Source organism: Echiichthys vipera (assembly GCF_963691815.1).
Source record: "Echiichthys vipera genome assembly, chromosome: 16".
Taxonomy (NCBI): Eukaryota; Metazoa; Chordata; class Actinopteri; order Perciformes; family Trachinidae; genus Echiichthys; species Echiichthys vipera.
The window spans coordinates 22195621-22215204 of NC_139841.1; the positions used below are offsets into that span (position 1 = coordinate 22195621).

The 19584-nt window shown below is 39.7% G+C and overlaps 2 protein-coding genes across 6 annotated transcripts in view; both read left to right on the plus strand.

Moving 5' to 3' along the window:
• The window catches only part of col27a1a (collagen, type XXVII, alpha 1a), a 73559-nt gene extending 61729 nt beyond the window's left edge, over nucleotides 1-11830 (plus strand). Inside the window, exons 33-61 of the mRNA XM_083929625.1 lie at nucleotides 555-608; nucleotides 959-1012; nucleotides 1106-1159; nucleotides 1261-1314; nucleotides 1419-1526; nucleotides 1620-1673; nucleotides 1789-1896; nucleotides 2014-2067; nucleotides 2751-2804; nucleotides 3190-3246; nucleotides 3355-3408; nucleotides 3497-3550; nucleotides 3673-3726; nucleotides 4235-4288; nucleotides 4536-4643; nucleotides 5155-5262; nucleotides 5652-5759; nucleotides 5862-5915; nucleotides 7470-7532; nucleotides 7618-7671; nucleotides 7752-7787; nucleotides 7921-7938; nucleotides 8053-8088; nucleotides 8193-8219; nucleotides 8348-8398; nucleotides 8487-8655; nucleotides 8748-8857; nucleotides 8978-9196; nucleotides 9326-11830. Coding sequence (XP_083785751.1) covers nucleotides 555-608; nucleotides 959-1012; nucleotides 1106-1159; nucleotides 1261-1314; nucleotides 1419-1526; nucleotides 1620-1673; nucleotides 1789-1896; nucleotides 2014-2067; nucleotides 2751-2804; nucleotides 3190-3246; nucleotides 3355-3408; nucleotides 3497-3550; nucleotides 3673-3726; nucleotides 4235-4288; nucleotides 4536-4643; nucleotides 5155-5262; nucleotides 5652-5759; nucleotides 5862-5915; nucleotides 7470-7532; nucleotides 7618-7671; nucleotides 7752-7787; nucleotides 7921-7938; nucleotides 8053-8088; nucleotides 8193-8219; nucleotides 8348-8398; nucleotides 8487-8655; nucleotides 8748-8857; nucleotides 8978-9196; nucleotides 9326-9472 — 2175 coding nt within the window. The 3' untranslated portion in view covers nucleotides 9473-11830. The remainder of the gene's footprint in view (nucleotides 1-554; nucleotides 609-958; nucleotides 1013-1105; nucleotides 1160-1260; nucleotides 1315-1418; nucleotides 1527-1619; nucleotides 1674-1788; nucleotides 1897-2013; nucleotides 2068-2750; nucleotides 2805-3189; nucleotides 3247-3354; nucleotides 3409-3496; nucleotides 3551-3672; nucleotides 3727-4234; nucleotides 4289-4535; nucleotides 4644-5154; nucleotides 5263-5651; nucleotides 5760-5861; nucleotides 5916-7469; nucleotides 7533-7617; nucleotides 7672-7751; nucleotides 7788-7920; nucleotides 7939-8052; nucleotides 8089-8192; nucleotides 8220-8347; nucleotides 8399-8486; nucleotides 8656-8747; nucleotides 8858-8977; nucleotides 9197-9325) is intronic.
• A 2396-nt stretch (nucleotides 11831-14226) lies between these two features.
• cdk5rap2 (CDK5 regulatory subunit associated protein 2) overlaps nucleotides 14227-19584 on the plus strand; it is a 33480-nt gene continuing 28122 nt past the window's right edge. For 4 of the 5 annotated variants that reach the window (XM_083930315.1, XM_083930319.1, XM_083930318.1 and 1 more), the window contains exons 1-2: nucleotides 14227-14339; nucleotides 18063-18118. In XM_083930315.1, the coding sequence (XP_083786441.1) occupies nucleotides 14287-14339; nucleotides 18063-18118 (109 nt within the window). In that variant the 5' untranslated portion in view covers nucleotides 14227-14286. Of the gene's footprint in view, nucleotides 14340-15708; nucleotides 15829-18062; nucleotides 18119-19584 lie in introns of those variants that run through there. The other variant, XM_083930317.1, reaches the window with a different exon arrangement.

Consider the following 19584-nt stretch of genomic DNA (forward strand, 5'->3'; position numbering starts at 1 on the left):
GGACGGCAAGCAAATGAGTGCTGGTGGAAGGATGGTATTTGTTTTGAGGGGCTGAGCTCAAATATTAACAATATTGCCTCCGAGTTGCAGACTCCACCTTAAAATATAATTTCTCCCTCATAAACATGGTTCAAAGTCATCTTTCTTCCTTTCATTTGATCGTTCTCCATTGTCTCACAGCTGCTTTCACTGAAGAGACATTACACTTCTGAGCCTTGCCGTTAACTTTCTTTGCAATATGAATTATGGCATCACTTTTGTTTGGACATGATGTAAATGAACCAGGGGAGCAAGCATTATTCATATGCAGTGAGATTAAGAAGTATTCATGGCAAAGCGTTTTAGAAAGGTAATTAGTGACACAGTTAGTCATTTCATTCAGAGCCAAACTGTATACACATGGTTTACTGATGCATCTGCTGCTGGCTCACCCATAGTCACCCTGAGCCAGAGATTTTCTATTTTGTTTGTACAAGATCTGATATTGATTAGCGTGAAATTTCCCCAGTTGGTTTTTAGTCTTTCATTCAAGCATTTGGGTTGTCATCTCATAGGGATCACCTGGGCCACCGGGGACTGTGGGACTGTTAGGAGACATTGGTCAAAAGGTGAGAGATTTTGCACTCAGCCATATGCATGCATATTCAACATGGATAAGGTCACTGGTGTTCATCTGCACACACACAAAGGGTAAGACTAAATGATTAAATATGTGACATCTGTTGTTCACTCTTCTCCAGTGAATCAACAATGATCTCTGATTGAAGTAATCTGCCCAATTAAACTAATTAACCCACATTACAAAGGTGTCCACTTTCCCTTTTTCTCGTGACAATGCGTAATTGAACTCACCCCTGACACATCGTTCATCTCCAATGCCAGAGACTCATTAGCCCTTAATTTCTGTCCTAAATCATTCAACATTTTCCTTTCCCCTGTCCGCTGCGTATTTATAAAGGGTCCTCCGGGCAAGGTGGGGGAACCAGGACTACCAGGCGAGCCAGGGGAGAAGGTGAGACAATATGTTGCTGCAGTTTTTACGTTTGAGAAAGAAGAAACGTTGCCTGTGTTTCGATGCTAATGTGAATGTGTCTGTATGTGTCAGGGAGCCATTGGACCTGCTGGGAACATCGGAGAGCAGGGACTAATTGGACAGCGGGTGCGTTTATCAGCATTAAACTGTTGAATATTTGTAACAGATGGAGCCGTTCATTTCTTTAAACTTTGTATATATGTGTGTGTGTTTGTGTGTGATAACAGGGAGAGCCAGGCCTAGAGGGCGAAGCTGGTCCAGCTGGTCCCGATGGAACCAAGGTGGCGAGTTTACCTAAATTGTCCTTCATGTTGTAATATTAGGATATGGGACACAAACTCCAAAACATAGCCACAGATTCATGTTTTGATGTCCATATGTCCAGGGTGAAAAGGGCGACATGGGTCAGGAGGGTGACAACGGAGAAAAGGGTGAACTTGGGCTAAAGGGAAAGGAGGGCCCACCTGGAAGTCCTGGACTCAATGGCGTCAGAGTAAGTCTGTCTGTCTCTCTGGTCAAATTCATACACACATTTTTTTTGAAAATTGACTTTAAACTGTTTCCTAATTTTTTTTTCTCTTTGAAGGGTCCAGAAGGAAAACCTGGCAAAATTGGGGAAAGAGGCAAACAAGGGTCCAAGGTATTAAAATCAAATCATCTCTGATAACACTTTAATCCTTCAGACACCAAAAGTATTCTTATGCAATAAACGGTGGAGTTAGCTGTTCTGTAACATATCCTTTGTGTATGCTCAGGGTGCCAAAGGTCATCAAGGTCACCTTGGAGAGACTGGAACAGTGGGGAAGACTGGACCCCCAGGTTTTGTTGGACCAAAGGGGTCCAGAGGAACCATTGGACACGTGGTAAAGTGGAACAGTAATGACATACATATTTATCATTCCTTTTTGAAACAGTTTTCATAATATTTTAAAGTTCTATATTACCTACAGTGTGACTGACGACACTTTTGTTTTCTTTAGGGAGCTCCTGGTCGAATGGGTCAACAAGGGGAACCTGGTCTTGCAGGTTATGAGGTAAGATCACCTTTTAATAAGTGGACATTGAAGGTTAACCTGACTCTCGCCAGCTGTTTTTTGTTCCGCCTTGCTTCACTCATCCATCTGGGATCGCTCCATAGCAACGTGATTTCAGGAGGCTGGGCCTTATCAAAAATCCTTGCATATGATTGGATAAACCACTGGTCCGTATTCTTTATTGACGTGCTACTTCAACCACTCACATCAAAAACTAACGCTGATGAGAGCGAAGGGCAAAACATCGTTTCCGCCAACAAAAGCCTTCAGAGCCGTTCTCTGGTGTTCTTTTAAAGAAGAAATATTTGCAAGATTGAACAACACGGATGAAATAGCAGCATCCATGTTGATGCCTGCTTTCTCGATGCGAGCTGTCATTGTTGTCTGAATCACAAACAGTCGCTTCTCCGCTACGTCACATCTCTAAAACCCCGCCCGGCGGTCCTGATTGGCCTTAACTTTTTTTGCGGACCCTGAATGCAATGGAGCGAACTAAAGACAGAGCGTTTCAGACAGAGAGTGATGTGTATATTTTTTATATTAAACCACATTAACATGTTGTAGTAGATACTCAAAATACAAGTAATAACCTGAAAATTAGCACAATATGTCCCCTTTAAACAAGAATTTTGCCTTTAGTGTATCCTTTAACATAACATAATGTCTTGTGTCCGTCTTTGCAGGGTCATCAGGGATCACAGGGCCCCATAGGGCCTCCAGGACCAAAAGGTGAAAAGGTACACCTCGTTTACTTTATGCGTAACTCTGTCTGTTCCAAGTTTATCTCTGCACCAGTTAGGTTTGGCCACAAATTGCCTGAAAGTGGATCAATAACAGCAAATGAAGTAAAAAAAAGCATCTTAAACTACACGTCTCTGTGTAAGCAACTACTGATCAGCCTTGTTTGGATACCTCATTGAATGGCTGTTATTTTTACTACACATATGGGGAGGTTATTAGGTTTCATGTAATCATAATCAGCCATGTGAGCGTATCTAAAAAATGCTTTCCAATTATGCAACATTTTAAAAGACATTTCAAAAGCTAGATGCAGTCTACTGAAGCAACAGGGATGTGTGTGTTATTTAACACATCTAACATTGTTCTCATTTCCATTCGCAGGGCGAGCAGGGGGACGATGGGAAGGTAGAAGGTCCTCCTGGTCCTCCAGGTGACATAGTAAGTCACACCTGACTTACTTTTCTTCCTCATTCTATGGTTTGTCTGCTATAACATTGCATAAATCAAGTAATTTGCTGTTAACTCATATATTTCTTGTTCTATCAGGGTACTCCAGGTGACAGAGGAGAGAGAGGGGAATCTGGAGATCCGGGATATAAAGTAAGCTCCATCACTGCAGGTGATTTTAAAAGGATTTATTTGGGTGTTTTTAGGTTCATAAGGTTTATATTCTGTTACTCTTTTTCAGGGTCAAGTTGGTGTGGATGGGGAGAGAGGCAGATCTGGAGCCCCTGGACAACCTGTAAGTGTCAAAACTTCGGATTTCCATACACAGTTCTGTCATTAAGTCTACATAAACAACCAGCGGGCATGCTCACACAGGTCGTCTTTATGCGCTTTCATTAACATAACTGGCAATTTCAGGGACATCCTGGACCTCGTGGGCAACAAGGACCAAAAGGGGCCAAAGGAGACCAAGTAAGGATGTCAAAACAAAAACATCTACATGTTTCCTAGACAGTGATTGTGCCTCTGCATGCATGCTAGAATACTTTAACAGTTATATGCAGTCCTATTTCTTCTCTGTATTTCATTAGCTTCAGTCCGTGAGAGCTTCAAGCTTTTAAATGATGTAGGATGAATGCTTGAGTAATGATCTTAGGTAAACAAAAAATTATTTGACCTAATTTATTGACAATCTAAGGGTTGCAACAATGTCTGTAAATCTCTGGCCAAGTAATAAAGTTAGCTAATGTTGCAGAAATCCAACAGAAACATCTTATAAAGAGGCCATTAATCAGCCTGAAATTACTGTAATAATACAGAAATACACAGCCGTCATTTGCTTCTTTTGCTATGCTGGTCGCTAACACCTTGTTACTTCACTGTGTGTCATTGGCAGTGGCTAACAGTGACCAGCAGACGTGGGGCAATAATAACCAATTAGGATCTTATTCCCACTTTAAAATATTTTTTCTCTCCCCAGGGTCAGAAAGGTAAAAAGGGTCAGTTGGGACAAAAAGGAAACAGAGGAACAGAAGTAAGTATACATTACCTGATTGTACACACCTGATTATGTGACTTACAGTATTTCATTACAAAATACAGATGTTTTGAATCCGGCTATCAGCCTTTAAAAAGTTTGTATTCATGACTAGAACACTTGGAAATGAAGCATAAACAAAAGTGTTCATTAACTTAAGTAACGATGGATGGAAAAAGAAGCCTGTAACTCACGCTGTCACGCTTGGTCCAGATTTCTAATTCTAAGTCCTCTCTTTCCACAGGGTGGCGGTGGTCTTTCTGGTCCCAGAGGTGTGGTCGGCCGAGAGGGACTGGAGGGTGTGCCCGGGGCGGATGGAGTCCCAGGAAAGGATGGCAGTACAGGCATTCCGGTGAGACTAACAAAGAAATCTCTTGTTCATTAATCAGATTCATCCTATTTACCCAAGAGTCCATAGCTTTGGTAGCATGCCCTGGAGGCATAAATAAACATTAAGCCACACAATGCAAAACAGAACAAGCAACAATATGATGACTTCCCTTTAATGGGGCTGAAAAATACTAGATCTATCCTGAGGTTGGTGCTAGAGGAAAGTCATTAAACTCATGGTTTATCCACTCAGAACAATGAATGTAATCAGCACATTTCATGGCTCTCTATTAAATATCGAGATGTTTTGTCTCAAAAATGTAACAAAGCTTAAAGAATTCCAAATATGGAAAAGTCTTATCTTCTGATGATCTCTGTGGCAAAGTGCTGGACAGATAGACAAGTTTGTTCTGTATCGTCATCCTTAGGTCGTGCCAAAGTTTAAATATTAATAAATAATTTTAACATTTTAATTTTAAATTTAATAATTTTAATGCTTAACCTTTGCCTTTTCCTCCATTATATGTCACAAGGGAGAGCATGGTGATGATGGGGAGGCTGGTCTTCCTGGCAAAGCGGGTTCACGTGGTAAAACTGGCGTTCAAGGACTCCCAGGAGATCAGGGGACCATTGGACCAAAGGTAAGAGGGATACGTGATATGCACTATAAGGCATTTAGACTAACAAGCCATGAATAAAATTGAACTACAAGGGTACTTGGAGAGCACAGACGTCAGACCTTCAAGGCATGCCCTATCGCACATTGTTGATGCAATGTGAAGTTTGATCAGCTCAAAAGTGTAATGGGTTCTTCTTTGGCCCATGCTACACTATTCCACCAAGTTTCATGAAAATCAGGCCAGTAGTTTTCCCATGATCCTACTTACTAAGAATCATACTTTTAGATATAATGTTCTGCTGTGCAGGTGATATATTGGTATGACTGCTTTGATTATCAGATTAATGCAGAGATCATTATTTAGCCCATGAGACCTTCACTCACTCATTTGATCATTATTCATCCATCCAGGGTGAGCAGGGGCTCCGAGGCCAGACTGGACCTCCAGGAAAAAGGGGCTTTAGAGGTGGAATGGGACTGCCAGGGTCGCAGGGGGGCCAAGGACCCAAAGGACAACCTGTGAGTAGCATACGTAATATAGACAATGACTCACCAACACCATCAATTATATAATGTCATGACATGTGGGAGATTCTGATTGCTGACTTGATTCTTCTTCAGGGTGATACAGGGGGACCAGGTTTTCCAGGGATCCTGGGAGTTTTTGGACCGAGGGTATGTTCACCTACAAACAGCATGTGATTCAACCACACACATTACAAGTACACAAGTAGAAGTCAGTTTACACTGTTGACAAAGCATTTGTAGCTTTTTGGTAAATGGATGTACATTGACTTAAAGACACAGACACAACAGAATCTATTTTCAGTCACTGAGGGACTACTGAACAGTAAATTAGCTGCTGTAATAAGGCAGTTGAAGTCATTGCTGTACAGTTTGCTTGATCACTCCCCCCTTAGTAACAACCTTGGGGTGTCTTTTACTATTGCATAACTATATATATCCCATTTGACACATTCATTAAAGAAATGAACATCAGCTCATCTATAACTATTCTGTGTTGTCCGCAAGCCTTTCAAAACTTTTCTCACCCATCACCAGATCCCATTTACAAACAGCACACTTTAAAGGTCCCATATTGTGGGATTTCCATGTTTTTTTTAAATTAGAAAGCAGGTTGAGGTGCTATATAATTACTGTGAAGGTATCAAAACACTAAATCTCATAAGAAACTATTAGTATAGTATTCAGAAACCGTGCCTTTAAATGAGCCCCAGGACTTCTGTAATGTTGCGATGTCACAACTAAATTATACATAGATAGAAAGTGTCAATACAGTGATGTGACAGTCATTCCCCGGCTGCAGTCAAAGTGCAGAGGTGCTTGGAGCAAATGCAGAAGACCCGGAAACACTGAGCATTCAGAGCAGACTGATCTTTTTTGTGAGGGGGACCTAAAGAGACAGACACTAAATCAAAGATTTTCAAACAGAGGGTGAATACAGATATATTCAGACAGACAGACAGACATGAGAACAATAATGAACATGAATATATGTTTTTGAACATTAAAGCATGAATACATTCTAGTAAAAGCCTAAAAGCAAGCCAACAGATGTCCTCCTCACCTCCTCTCCTGTTTGTGGTGTTGCTTTCTGGAACATTTCTACGATAACCAGTTTTGAGAGCATGTGGGCTTTTATGTAACTTTTCGATGATTTAAAACAACTGCTGGTGTGAAGCAAAGTTTCCATCATAAAGCATAAACCCGTTCCTGCGTCGGGTTGAGTGTCGGTAAAAATTGATTCTATTGAAATCACTTCACGCAGTCTAAAGCCAAAACCTGATAATACAGCTGGAAACATTGTCTTCAGTATGGGAACAGTTAGTGGATGTCAGATGTTCCGTGATGAGACGTAGATTTAGTTAGGAGATAGGGGTTGGTGTGGAAAAAGCAGTGGTGGAAAAAGCACTGAGCTCTAGTGATATCCGAGTGTAGAAACACTCTGCTACAAGTAAAGGCCGTGCAATCATACTTAAGGGAAAGTACAAAAGTATCAGCATCAAAATATACTTTAAGTACCCAAAGTTGAAGTACCTACCTACTTTACTGTACCTAAAGTACAGTAATTGAGTAAATGTGCAGTACTTAGTTACTTACCACCTCTGGTAAAAAGACATTCTGCAAAACTAACATCAAGTATTACAGTATTAAACAGGTGTAGATGTGTGAGGAATGTGTATAAATATTAATCACTGCTTTTTTCAGGGGCCTCCAGGAGACTTTGGTCCAAAGGGCATACGAGGACCAAAGGGGCCACAGGGCGCAATGGTAACTAGACTAGCCATCTAGATTACACCGATGAAATACACTGAAGCTCTTATTTAATTATTTTTCTCCCTTTTCTTTCCATCAGGGAAGTGGAGGAGTCATTGGCCCTATAGGAATTATTGGTCCCAATGGAAGCGCAGTACGTGTTACACAGATTGAGATAAGCTTTAACATTTCTCTTCTTTCTCCAGCCAACTAACTCTGTACATCTCTCTACAGGGTCCTAGAGGAGAGAAGGGCAATCGTGGAGAGACTGTAAGTCTTGCATCCTTAACCACGTCTATTCCTTTCAGTTTTTTACACTTTGATTACATTGCCTACTGTAGAGAAAGCCGATTTGATGACAATATTCAGCCTGAAAATATGTCTTTCCTCTCTCTCTGAACAGGGATTCCAAGGCCCAATGGTATGTTTGCATAGTGTGTCATTTTCTGTTGTTACAGATCATTTGTATTTTCTATGGACACTTGATTGACAACATGAAACCTCATGCAGCACATGTGTTTTTCTTCATAATTAGGGGTCTCCTGGACCTCGTGGACCCCCTGGACTTCCAGTAAGTTTTCCACATATAAAGGTTTAAGCAGCTGTCAAATAAACATCATGTCATATTCAAGTTGCCTGACTCATCGTCTAAATAACTATTTTTTTTCCTTTCAGGGTCGCCCGGCTATCCCTCTATCATTTGTAAGTCATGTTGTGTTTGTTGATTTTATCACATCCGATACGTCTTAAAGTAGAATATGTGTCATCCAGAAAGATACAATGACATTGGTAAAACAAAGATATAATAAGATTGGGTTATTTCATTGCAGAAGGAAGACGGTCTTTTGTTTATGGATTCATACACCCCACTCAGGACTGAGGTTAGTGGAGTATGACGTCTACATTTCTCTGTATTGTTACATCATTTATTGCAGACTGCACAGACTCATCTCTCTTTCTGTCCTCCAGAATAAGCCTGTGATGGACCTGCCGATGCTGGACCAGGGCGCAGAGATCTTTAAGACCCTCCACTACCTCAGTAACCTGATCCAGAGCCTGAAGAACCCACTGGGCACTCGGGACAACCCCGCCCGCATCTGCAGGGACCTGCACAGCTGTGAACAGAAGTTAAATGATGGTGAGTTTGTGTGCGTGTGCCTTGCTGGAGACTGACACAGAGTGTTTTATGTTTAGATCGACTAATGACCCCAAATGTGTTTGTATTTTTAGGCACTTATTGGATGGACCCCAACCTGGGTTGCACATCAGATACAATAGAAGTCTCTTGCAACTTTACTGGAGGTGGACAGACTTGCCTAAAACCAATAACTGTATCCAAGGTATTTAAGACACAGCTTCAATGACATCAGCAAAGTCTGCTAGATTATACAGTCTAAAGAAATATTACACACATGAGCACATACCAGACTTGTTAACCTGTGCCTGTTTTGTCCGAGCAGCCAGCAATCAGTGTCGGGCGTGTCCAGATGAACTTCCTGCACCTGCTGAGCTCAGAGGCAGAGCAGCACATCATCATCCACTGCCTGAACATATCAGTTTGGAGGTCAGCTGAGAATCAGCCGGCCGCCCTGAGCTCTGTGAGATTCAAGGCCTGGAGTGGGGAGGTGTTCGAGGTCGGAGGAGAGCTGGAGCCAGAAGTCATAGAAGATTCCTGCTGGGTAGGACCGACATGATGTCACCTGGCTTTATGCCCTATAGATGACATCATTCTCGATTTTCAAGCGTTTTGCCCTAATCATGATGTTCGTGTTTTGGACTAAAAAATGTCTTGTGCATCTGGGTTTCAGATAAAAGATGGCCGCTGGCACCAAACCCATTTTGTGTTCCACTCCCTGGATCCCTCCCTGCTCCCTGTCGTCGACATCTACAACCTCCCCAGGACTACACCTGGCTCACATTACCACCTAGAAGTAGGCCCTGTATGCTTCCTGTGAGGGCGGCCGTGTAAGTCTTTCTGAGCATGGGGGGATGGATCATCACCCCTCGGTGACACCCTGATGCGGGCGTGGAGATCGGAGAAGTCTCCAATCCATGGCAAAATAATCCAAGCGAGTATACAAGTCTTCCTCCAAACAGATCCTGCTTCACTCTTCCAAACTCCCGTTGGACTGCAGACACAGAGGGAGGAAACACGGGGAGACATGGGGAGGCAAAGAAGAGCTGAGGAGGAACAGGGGAGTTCTTGCACTAATAGCTTCTCCATATGGCAAAAGCTTCTTCAAGCTCTTCAAGAAGGATCTCCATGTGTACGCCAGCTTGGAGGAAAAAAAGGCTCTATGCCACACAATCTCTCGAGAACATTGCTAAGTGAAGGGAGACCAAGGCCAAGTTAATCAGCGGACATTATAGTAACTTATTTTTTAAACTGTATACAATCTGTATACAGTCTGTATACTGTGTGTACTTTTTTGGAAATACCAGGAATTCAATTCTGTCAGGAGAGAAGAATTAAAGTAATTGGAATCAGTTAAATGTACATATATACGTATGCTTATTATTAACTTTTATACATGTATATCTTATGTAAAGAAATAATCTTCAAGTGCAATAGAAAATGAGAAGATAATTTGATATTTTAAACTTATATGGAAGGATTTTTCAGGGGTGCCATTTAATTTGCCTTTTGGTGCTCATCTCCGTGTGATCTTGTGAATAAATCCAGAGGCAGGCTCATTTGCTTAAACTGAGCAGGAAATCACATCTGTATTTACTAGTGCTCCAAATGGAAGAGCATGGCTTTCAGTTGCCTCCCTAATGTGGGAAAAACCAGTGTCAGCTCCCAGTAATAACGTCTGAAGCCACACACTGGTGCACACAGGTCGTCCACAGGGAGAGTCAGAGCATTACATAGTTATTGCTATACTTATTACTCATACATTATTGAACAGGATGCCACTGATGATTAGGGAGAATATCTGCGGTTGTGGAGATGAGAGGTCAAAGTAATAATAAATAAAAAAAAGAGTACGGAGCTCTAGTTCTCAGTAGTGTTTTATTATGTTCTCTACAACTGTGGAGTATCAGTTCCTTGCTTCCTTTTTATGATAAGAGTTAATATTTACCCAGCACCACATGGGACCAGGAGTCTCTTCTTTTACCCCACTTACAGTAGACAGACTACAGGTACAGGCATTCCTTAAGAGGAGAACTGAGCCACAGGAGAGAGAAGAGTGCGTGATCGTCCATGAATCAAAATAAAACCCCCATCTCATATCCCATCCTTTTCTCTTATACATGGTGCTAAGTAAATGATCTAAGGTGCTAACCATAGTGCTATAATTACACCACTTTGCTGAAATATTCTGATGTTCATAGTGCATGCTTGTTTAGAAGAATAAAAAAAAAAGTCCATATAATATATTGCCATAGCTTCCATAATGCACTATAATGGAAATGTCCCAAACTACATAGTTCCCCAATAGTCTGTTTTTATTCAGTGCTGCAATTTACAAAGATGCTTATTCTGATTGAAAATGTCTTAGAGGTAACTATTAAAAATTAAAAAACAAAATTCTCATTTTATATCCAGTATAAATCACAGGGTTTGAAGTATCTTTTTAAGAATAAAATTGTCTTTTACTCTGTACAAAGCCCCCCCCAACAGCTGTATGTAATATTTTTTAGAAACACAACTAGTGGAGATAGTTTTAATTAAATAAGTTTCTTCGTTGTAGCTGGACACAAGTGTGTATAATTGTGCAAACCTTGCTGTATACAGTGGATCCCCTCTTGCTAATTTAATGTTATTTAATGTTGTTAACGTGGTTGCTGACTGAGCAAGTTCTGTTGGTTGAAGCAATACTACTCTTACAACTTTATCAGTTTGCCCAACTGGTCTTGGAGTTTATAGATTTTTTTATGTGTAAATTTGGGGCTCCAGAGAACAAATTTATTGCAATGTTAATTATCTTTTATTTTTTTATTTTTTGTTATTTTGCTTTGTTTGTTTTTCCTCTATGATAATCAACCATGTACTGTACAAGGACTCTGTGCTATACTATAACTTGTGTTTTAAAGAAATATGCAAATATGTGAAAATTGTTTCTTCTTTTTGTAAATCTGTTGTAGACATTAAAACGAGCTAAAAAAAATACCTCACACTTTTTTTTTCACATGCCTTGGAGCAAAGATTTTCTGTTGCCTTTTATAGTTAAAGCCGGTTTGGAAATATCAGCCAAATACAGTAAGTCCTCAAACTCTGAAAAAGACCATTTCTGGTGCCAGCATCCTTTATCTGTCTACTGTTTATTCATTGTCCAATGTCCATTTGTTCAATAAATACTTTCAATTTGTGTGTGGATTATTACTTTTCAACTATTTGAATGGCTGGAATACCCACAAATAAATAAAATAATGTTATACCATTTACAAAGGTATCTGAAGCCTTATACGTATTCAAAAAATACAATTAAAAAATTGCACATGTGATTTCTTACTTGCTCACTCAAGATCTTCCTGGTTAAGTATCTAAAACTGAGTTTCTACACATACACTTATATGATGTACCAGATGCAGAGTAAAGAAGATAGCCAATGGTTTTTGCTGTACAACTATGATATGGTTACTTTTATATAGAAACTCTATTTTAACACTGACGGATTGTGTGACTGCAGATGCTGTAACACAAACTGAGAGATATACTCCATCTACAGTTGATTCATAGCAGTCAGAACAGAAGCATAGACCTCCAAGGGGAGGGGCTTGGGGATGTATTGAGCTGGTCGCTATATTAACCTGTTAGCAGGCCCTTGTGCAAAGATACAGTCTGCTGTTTTGGGGCGGCCGTTGGCTGAGTGGGTAGGACAGATGCCCCATGTAAAGAGGGATGAAGGTCCTCAAGGCAGGGACCGCAAGTTCGACTGCGATCTGCGGCCCTTTGCTGCATGTCTCCCCCTCTCTCACCCCATTTCCTGTCAATCCTATATAATAAAGTCTTAAAAACTGCCCCAAAAAATAACCTAAAAAAGAAAAAGATATGCTGTTTGGACCTTGCTGACCGTGTATGTAATTTGTATGCACGCCGAGTTTCCTAAAAGTGCAGTGCAACCAGTACTCTCATGCTGGAATAATGTTGTATTACGGATTTACCTGTGAGCACAATAAAAACAAATATACACATGGTCATTTAACTAGATTTTGACACACAGGGCCCTTCTCTGTGAATGGGCCACAAAATCAGAAATCAGAAAGGTGTTTATTGCCAAATACGTTTACACATACAATTAATTTGCCTTGGTGTTCAATGAGCACACTAATTAAAAATAAATAAACAATACGCAAAGTACTGTAGTCAAGAACATAAATAGAAAAATGACCATAAACATATGAAAAAGACACTGTGACATATATAACAAATGTTGTATCATTTAAGTAGGGTGTGCAAAATTTCACAGTATAAACATACAAAATTGTAGGCTACTTATCATGTAAATTCCATAACAATTAGTCAAAGTTACCATTACAGTATCGTGATTCTTTTGGGGCCCAACTTGCTCAGTTGACAATTCTGCTTTGATTGAGCCAGTTATAGGATAAAAAGGAATTTATGACCATCATTATATCTTACCTGGGACATCACACTACATTTTATATACCTTACAATTAAAAACAACTATGTAACATAGCAGTTAATTGTCAAACTGTACCCAAGCCTAGATGAAAATAAGAGTTATACCACTTGATGTCGCTATTGTTGTCCGGATACATTTCACCTGGAGCTGAACCAGCTGTTTACGTCAAGGAAGTTAGAGATGTCTCAGCCCTTTCCTGAACTCAGCTTAGTGGGTGATAAAACACCCAAACTGTAGCCATTACTGTAGACTGTATACCTACTAAATGTTATAAATAGCCCACTGCAGCAATAGTGTTAATTATTCCGCGCCACCATGCAACACACCCACTATCACACTCGCCACACACATGCAAATTATGTTTAAGCATACTCTCTGATGACTGTTACACTTACACACACACTAACACACAGACACCCCACCCACATATAATGATCCATGTACCAGAAAGTCCTATTTATTAACTTGTTTACTTTTGTTAAGAATGCATGACAAACACTTGACACAGATATATGCCCCTACTTAGCACCAATGCGATTATGCTGCATTATAATTAACAACGAGACCGGATTCCCCTTTGTGTGAACGTGATCATCTTAATTTGTCACTATGATATGGAGCCACCATTTCTTAGAAATGTGTTGTCATAGTATTCAGCTTCACTACATAGCTGAATACTAAAAGGAGCCAATTCTTCACCTGACTCCCACAGCGTCTGTATTTTTGAGCCTCCACGTCCCTCCCCAAAGTGTTTGTTTTGGCCAATCGCTTAGTCCCAGTATCTACCCTGTTCCATGCTGCCTTTGAGTTACTCGTAAATTCTTTATTTTGTAAGTCTTAAACAATTAATTTGAATATAAGCATCGTTGTGAAGAAATAGTGAAACATATACTGAAATTATTACTAGTATAGTCTATGTTATTGTACTTTATATCGTCGTATTCATCTTTTAATTGTATTTACTGTGGGCGTTTCAGTCGTGAATCCAAATATGTCCCACACAGCCTGAAGGCAGCGCCAGTTTCCAACGTGCACAATGGTGACGTTTACCATATCATGATGGCGGTTAGCCTGGACTATTTTGAATTCCGTCCCGCTTTTCGAAGTTTACCCCGCGTCTAGTCTGTAGAAATGTGTTATTATTCCGGAGAGGACACAAGATAAGTTACACCTCTATCATGGATTCCGTCTTGGGAGCAGATTTGACGCTCCCCGTTGACATCAACGGAAGGTAAACCCAACCTACGATAGCTAGCGAGCTAACGCTAGCATGTAAGAGTACGTTATAGCCATTAATCCTGCAGCAGTTTACTAACTAGTTACCGCTACACGGGCCCCGGCTATTAACTGGAACAACATGGTAACGCTATACTGAGGGGTGCATTACCAGGAATTAACTACATAACGTTATACCTCACTGCGCATATACATATATATTTATATATATTTATAATGTTAGGTCTTAAGAAATGACTCTTTATTATGTTTCTGGTGGTAAACGAGTAGGTCATCTGACATTTGGATGATCACACATGTTACAATGGCACATCTAACACAATTAGTAAAGCTAGTAACTAACTTACATAGACAATGATTTTTTCTAGTTTCGGTTGCTTGTGTCTAATGAGGTAGTATCTCAAATAATGAGTTAGTATCTCAAAATAATGAGTTAGTATCTCAAATAATGAGTTAGTATCTCAAATAATGAGTTAGTATCTCAAATAATGAGTTAGTATCTCAAAATAATGAGTTAGCATCCCAAAACAATGAGTTAGTACCTCAAATCGATGAGTTAGCATCTCAAAACGATGAGTTAGCATCTCAAAACAATGAGTTAGTACCTCAAAACGATGAGTTAGCACCTCAAAACGATGAGTTAGCACCTCAAAACAATGAGTTAGTACCTCAAAATAATGAGTTAGTACCTCAAAACAATGAGTTAGTGTCTCAAAACAATGAGTTAGTACCTCAAAACGATGAGTTAGTACCTCAAAACGATGAGTTAGCATCTCAAAACAATGAGTTAGTACCTCAAAACAATGAGTTAGCACCTCAAAACGATGAGTTAGCATCTCAAAATAATGAGTTAGTACCTCAAAAGGATGAGTTAGTACCTCAAAACAATGAGTTGGTACCTCAAAATGATGAGAAAGTATCTCAAAATATTGACTTAGTATCTCAAAATAATACTTTCTCATTATTTTGAAAAAGTATGTCTTTAATTCTGAGATAGAAATTCATTATTTTGAGATACTAACTCATTTTAATGACTTACAGGATCTTTTCTTATCTTTTTTTGCATCAAACTGGCGGAGATAATAGTGAGAAAAATCTCTTAACTTATAATAATAATAATAATAATAATAATTATTATAATAATAACGTATTCGTGCTCCCAGATTCACTCAATCAAATTGAAGTGCGATGGAAACACTGGTGCAGAAAGCCTGTCATGGCGTAGAGACTACCATCACGTTATTTCCGTTATGAATCCTATTCAGCTCATTACATGTCGCTGTGATACTGCTTTGGTTGGCGGGTCGTGCTCGTTGTTGACCTGTCATTCAGAGTGAAAGAAAGCGGAAATGAGCAGCGTGTCAGCGGGGCTCAGGCTGAGGCAGCGACGGCTCCCTGCGCTCTTCACGCACAATGTGGAGTAACTTGTTTTGTTGTGTCCCCCCCGCGTGTGCGCCTTGACGCGACAGGAGGGTGTGATTGCGGTAGGTGGACTGTGCATTATTAGCGCTGCTATATGTGCTCTTGCTGGAATAGTTTTTGCTGAATATAGCTTAAGTTTATAGCTTTTTTCCCCCCATGCTTGACCAAAAAGCTAGTCGTAGCATATGTGTTTAAGTTTGTAGTATCCCTCTCTCTCTTTTTAAATGACCTAGCTCAGCCGTGTCCTGTGTAAAGGCGGTCATCCAGGTGGTAAGCGTGCCTCAGTAACCCAAGATGTTAGCTGATATGTGTGGTTCAAATTGCTTATTCTGTAATTCTGAAACCTGATTCACTTTGCCCTTTTAGTTACAAAAAGCATGTCTTCAGTTCAGTCATTGTGTTTCTTCACAAACTACTGTTGGTGACATTGCTGTGAAGCTTCAGCTGCTTCCACGTTGAACAAAAGTCAGAGAGAAAAAGGGAAGTCACTGTTTACACGCTCTTAAATTGTTTCCATTTGGTGCTGGAGGGGTTACTATAAATTTAGCGTGGATAACACTGATGCATACATGTGTTTAATGTCATTTATTCTTTATGAGACTTTCAGTTGTGACTGGCTTCTATGGAAATGGTTTAACATATTTTTGTTTGCTGTTTTTACTGTTATCGCGGCTCTTGTTGTAGAGTGCTTCCTCTCCATTTACACAGGAAGGGGTTGCTAAGCATGTGCAATCTCAGTGATGCAACAATGACCTTCGGTGGTTTGTTGAGGATATTCAAGTCACGCTGCTCATGTTCTTCATGTTTTATTGTTTAACGAATCACAGGGACCACTTTGGCATAAAGCATCTTGTTGTTTTTTTGTCGAGTGCTTCATGTTGGTTAACTCTGTAGTGTTTGCTGGCAAAGCAAAAGGAGGATGGGGAAGAAGAGCTGTGTCATCATGGTTTATTGTGGCAGCCTGACACTGGGGAAGCTTTAGAATGAAGTGTAATTATAGCAGGGATATTCAGAGTTCCCAGAGTCACAGAGAGCCTAGAAAAATAATTGAAATGGACAAAATGGGTTAAGAGTTATAGTCATCTGATTCATGTTATTGTTTATAGTAATAGAAAAACACCAAATAGCAATAGTGTTGTTTTTAAAAGGTCTCAAGTGATGATTAGCTTACAGCAAGACAAAAACAAGACACAGGGTCTGGTTTATAATAATCTCATTTGCACATACATATTTTATAAACGTATCAGCGTGTAGACATATAAACAATTCATGTTGGAACTGTTGATTTTTGCTGATGAATATACTGAGAAGCAGCAGGGCGGCTGTGCGTCCACTGCCGGGGAAGGTATGGGAAGTAGTTGTGCAATGCTGTACATTATATTATTAGACACAAGGGTCAAGGTTGAGGGACTTGAGCTTGAGCCCAAATAATTCATGTTTTGTTTATGCAAGTAATTGACCTCTTAAAACCAGATTTGTAAAGAGATCTGCTTAATAAACAGCTTTACTACATGTGCAAATCAGCGATACATTTGTGTTGTGGTAGTACAACCCCGCTCCCCTTTGTGTCATTGTGATCCAGATGTGTGTTGCTGATGTTTGGTGCATTGTACCGTGTCTGTGAGTGACGCCACTGTCCCATCACTGTGTGATGCTTAGTTAGCTGATCAGAGCCACAGTAGTCTACTTGTCTACCAAAAAAAAAGCCTTCCTCACCCACTGGTTTCTCTGTGTTTCTCTCATCTTGTCTGTCTGAACATGAGAGCAGGGCTGCCACTGGCACATGGTTTTAGACACACACACACACACACACACACACACACACACACACACACACACACACACACACACACACACACACACACACACACACACACACACACACACACACACACACACACACACACACACACACACACACACACACACACACACACACACACACACACACACACACACACACACACACACACACACACACACACACACACACACAGAAAGGACACTCCGCCAGAGTGGATGTAAATGAAGCAGAGAGTCATTCTTTAGCTATTTATGGTTTCTTCTTGGGGCTCAATGGAACTGGCCAGCGTGAGTAATGCATAAACATGGCGCATTTATGTAATAATCTGAGTATGTGTGTACAATGTGCAAGGATAGAGACTAGAGAGCAGAGCTTCTTTTCTTCTTAAATGTGAATTGTCTTTGATAAAAGTGACGAAATGTAACGGTTATCCTTTTTCTTAATATTTGTAGTGACTAGGGTGCATTGCTAACAAAATGATTGTGTCCACAGCTGCAGACTGCCAGACTCCTTAGATGGTGGAGAATATTCCACAGACAGCATGACAGGTACAGTAAGACTTTCTTTTGTTCCCTCTTCCTTTTTTGCCTTGCTTAGGTTGTGTGTCTCTTGTGTATTAATTAATACTGCTTTTGAATCGTTGCTGTGGCGTCCCACAGTTGTGTCCCCATTAAAGCTCTGATGTGGGATTAGCTGTATGATGTTAATTAGCAAATCCTATTTGTAATTCATTGTCAAGCTCCGGTTGTGTGCCAATAATATACTGAGGGCTACAACAGTACATACAAGCCAGTAAACAATTGAGTTCTAGATATAGGTCAGCATCTGTGGCTTTCTGTCAAGTTGGTCGTAAAGACAAATGCACAGAGGCACCCAGGCTAAACACTGACAGTTGCATCATTGTGATAGTTCTTTTAATGGTAGTTCTTGTACGTATGTGTATATTAAAGCTGCAAAAAGGGGCTGGGTGATAATTCAGTGTAATAATTTGTCATCTTTTAATGGAATTGTGATCCTATATTGGGACATACAGTTACGTTGTCTCAATTGAAAATAACAAGCACATACTAACTAAATCTGATATACTGAAAAAATAAACAAACATATATACATACTGTGTGTGTTTTTTTTATATATATATATATATATATATATATATATACTGATATTTTGCGTGAATATAATTGGAAGATTGCAGTTTTTCTTTTTACATCAGACTATTTGTGTGTATTTATGTAAACATATTCAGTGTATAGTAAAAAAAACAAACTTTTTTTTGTTTGTTTGTTTAGTCATTGTTTAGTCAATGAAATGTCAAAAAAAGCAAAAGTATTTTCAGGATTGTGGATAAAAAGAGAAAAACAACAAATACTCACATTGGAGAAGCTGTAACCAGGGAATGTTTGGAGTTTTTGACTGAAATATGTCTGAAATTTATGATCAAAATAGTTCTCAGTTATTTTTCTGTTGATCAATGAATTATTTGTTTTTTCATTTGACTTTTATGAGTAATGGTTTTGTGGAAAAATATGTTTATATTCTACAGATCGATGTATTGAAATAAGTATTATTATTATTATTATTAATCTGTGCCAGGACTCAGGTATCATATTAACACTAGTACTACAGAATTAGGCCGATACTCAGCCTTAATAGTAATATATGTGCTGGAAGACGTGTTGTGTCTCTGTTAGCTAACTGAGTTGTTACAATGCTACCTTGGCTATAAGGTCTGGATAGAAAAAAAATATTTTTGTTAATTCAAAAACATTATTTCAGGTGAACTCTCCCTGCACTTCTTCCCTTACTTTCTTACTGTAAAGTACAACAATGAAGCCAGTGCTGAAATTTAAAAAATCATCAGGAGAAAATAAGCAGAATTGTACTTAAATCATAGAAATTGGATCAAACTCTGAAGTTTAAAGTTTAATTTCCATCCATGGCTGCAGACAACATTTTGTCTCCTCCTGCTGTGTCGCTACCCCTCTCTTGGTTTTGCTTGCTCCTAGTTTAT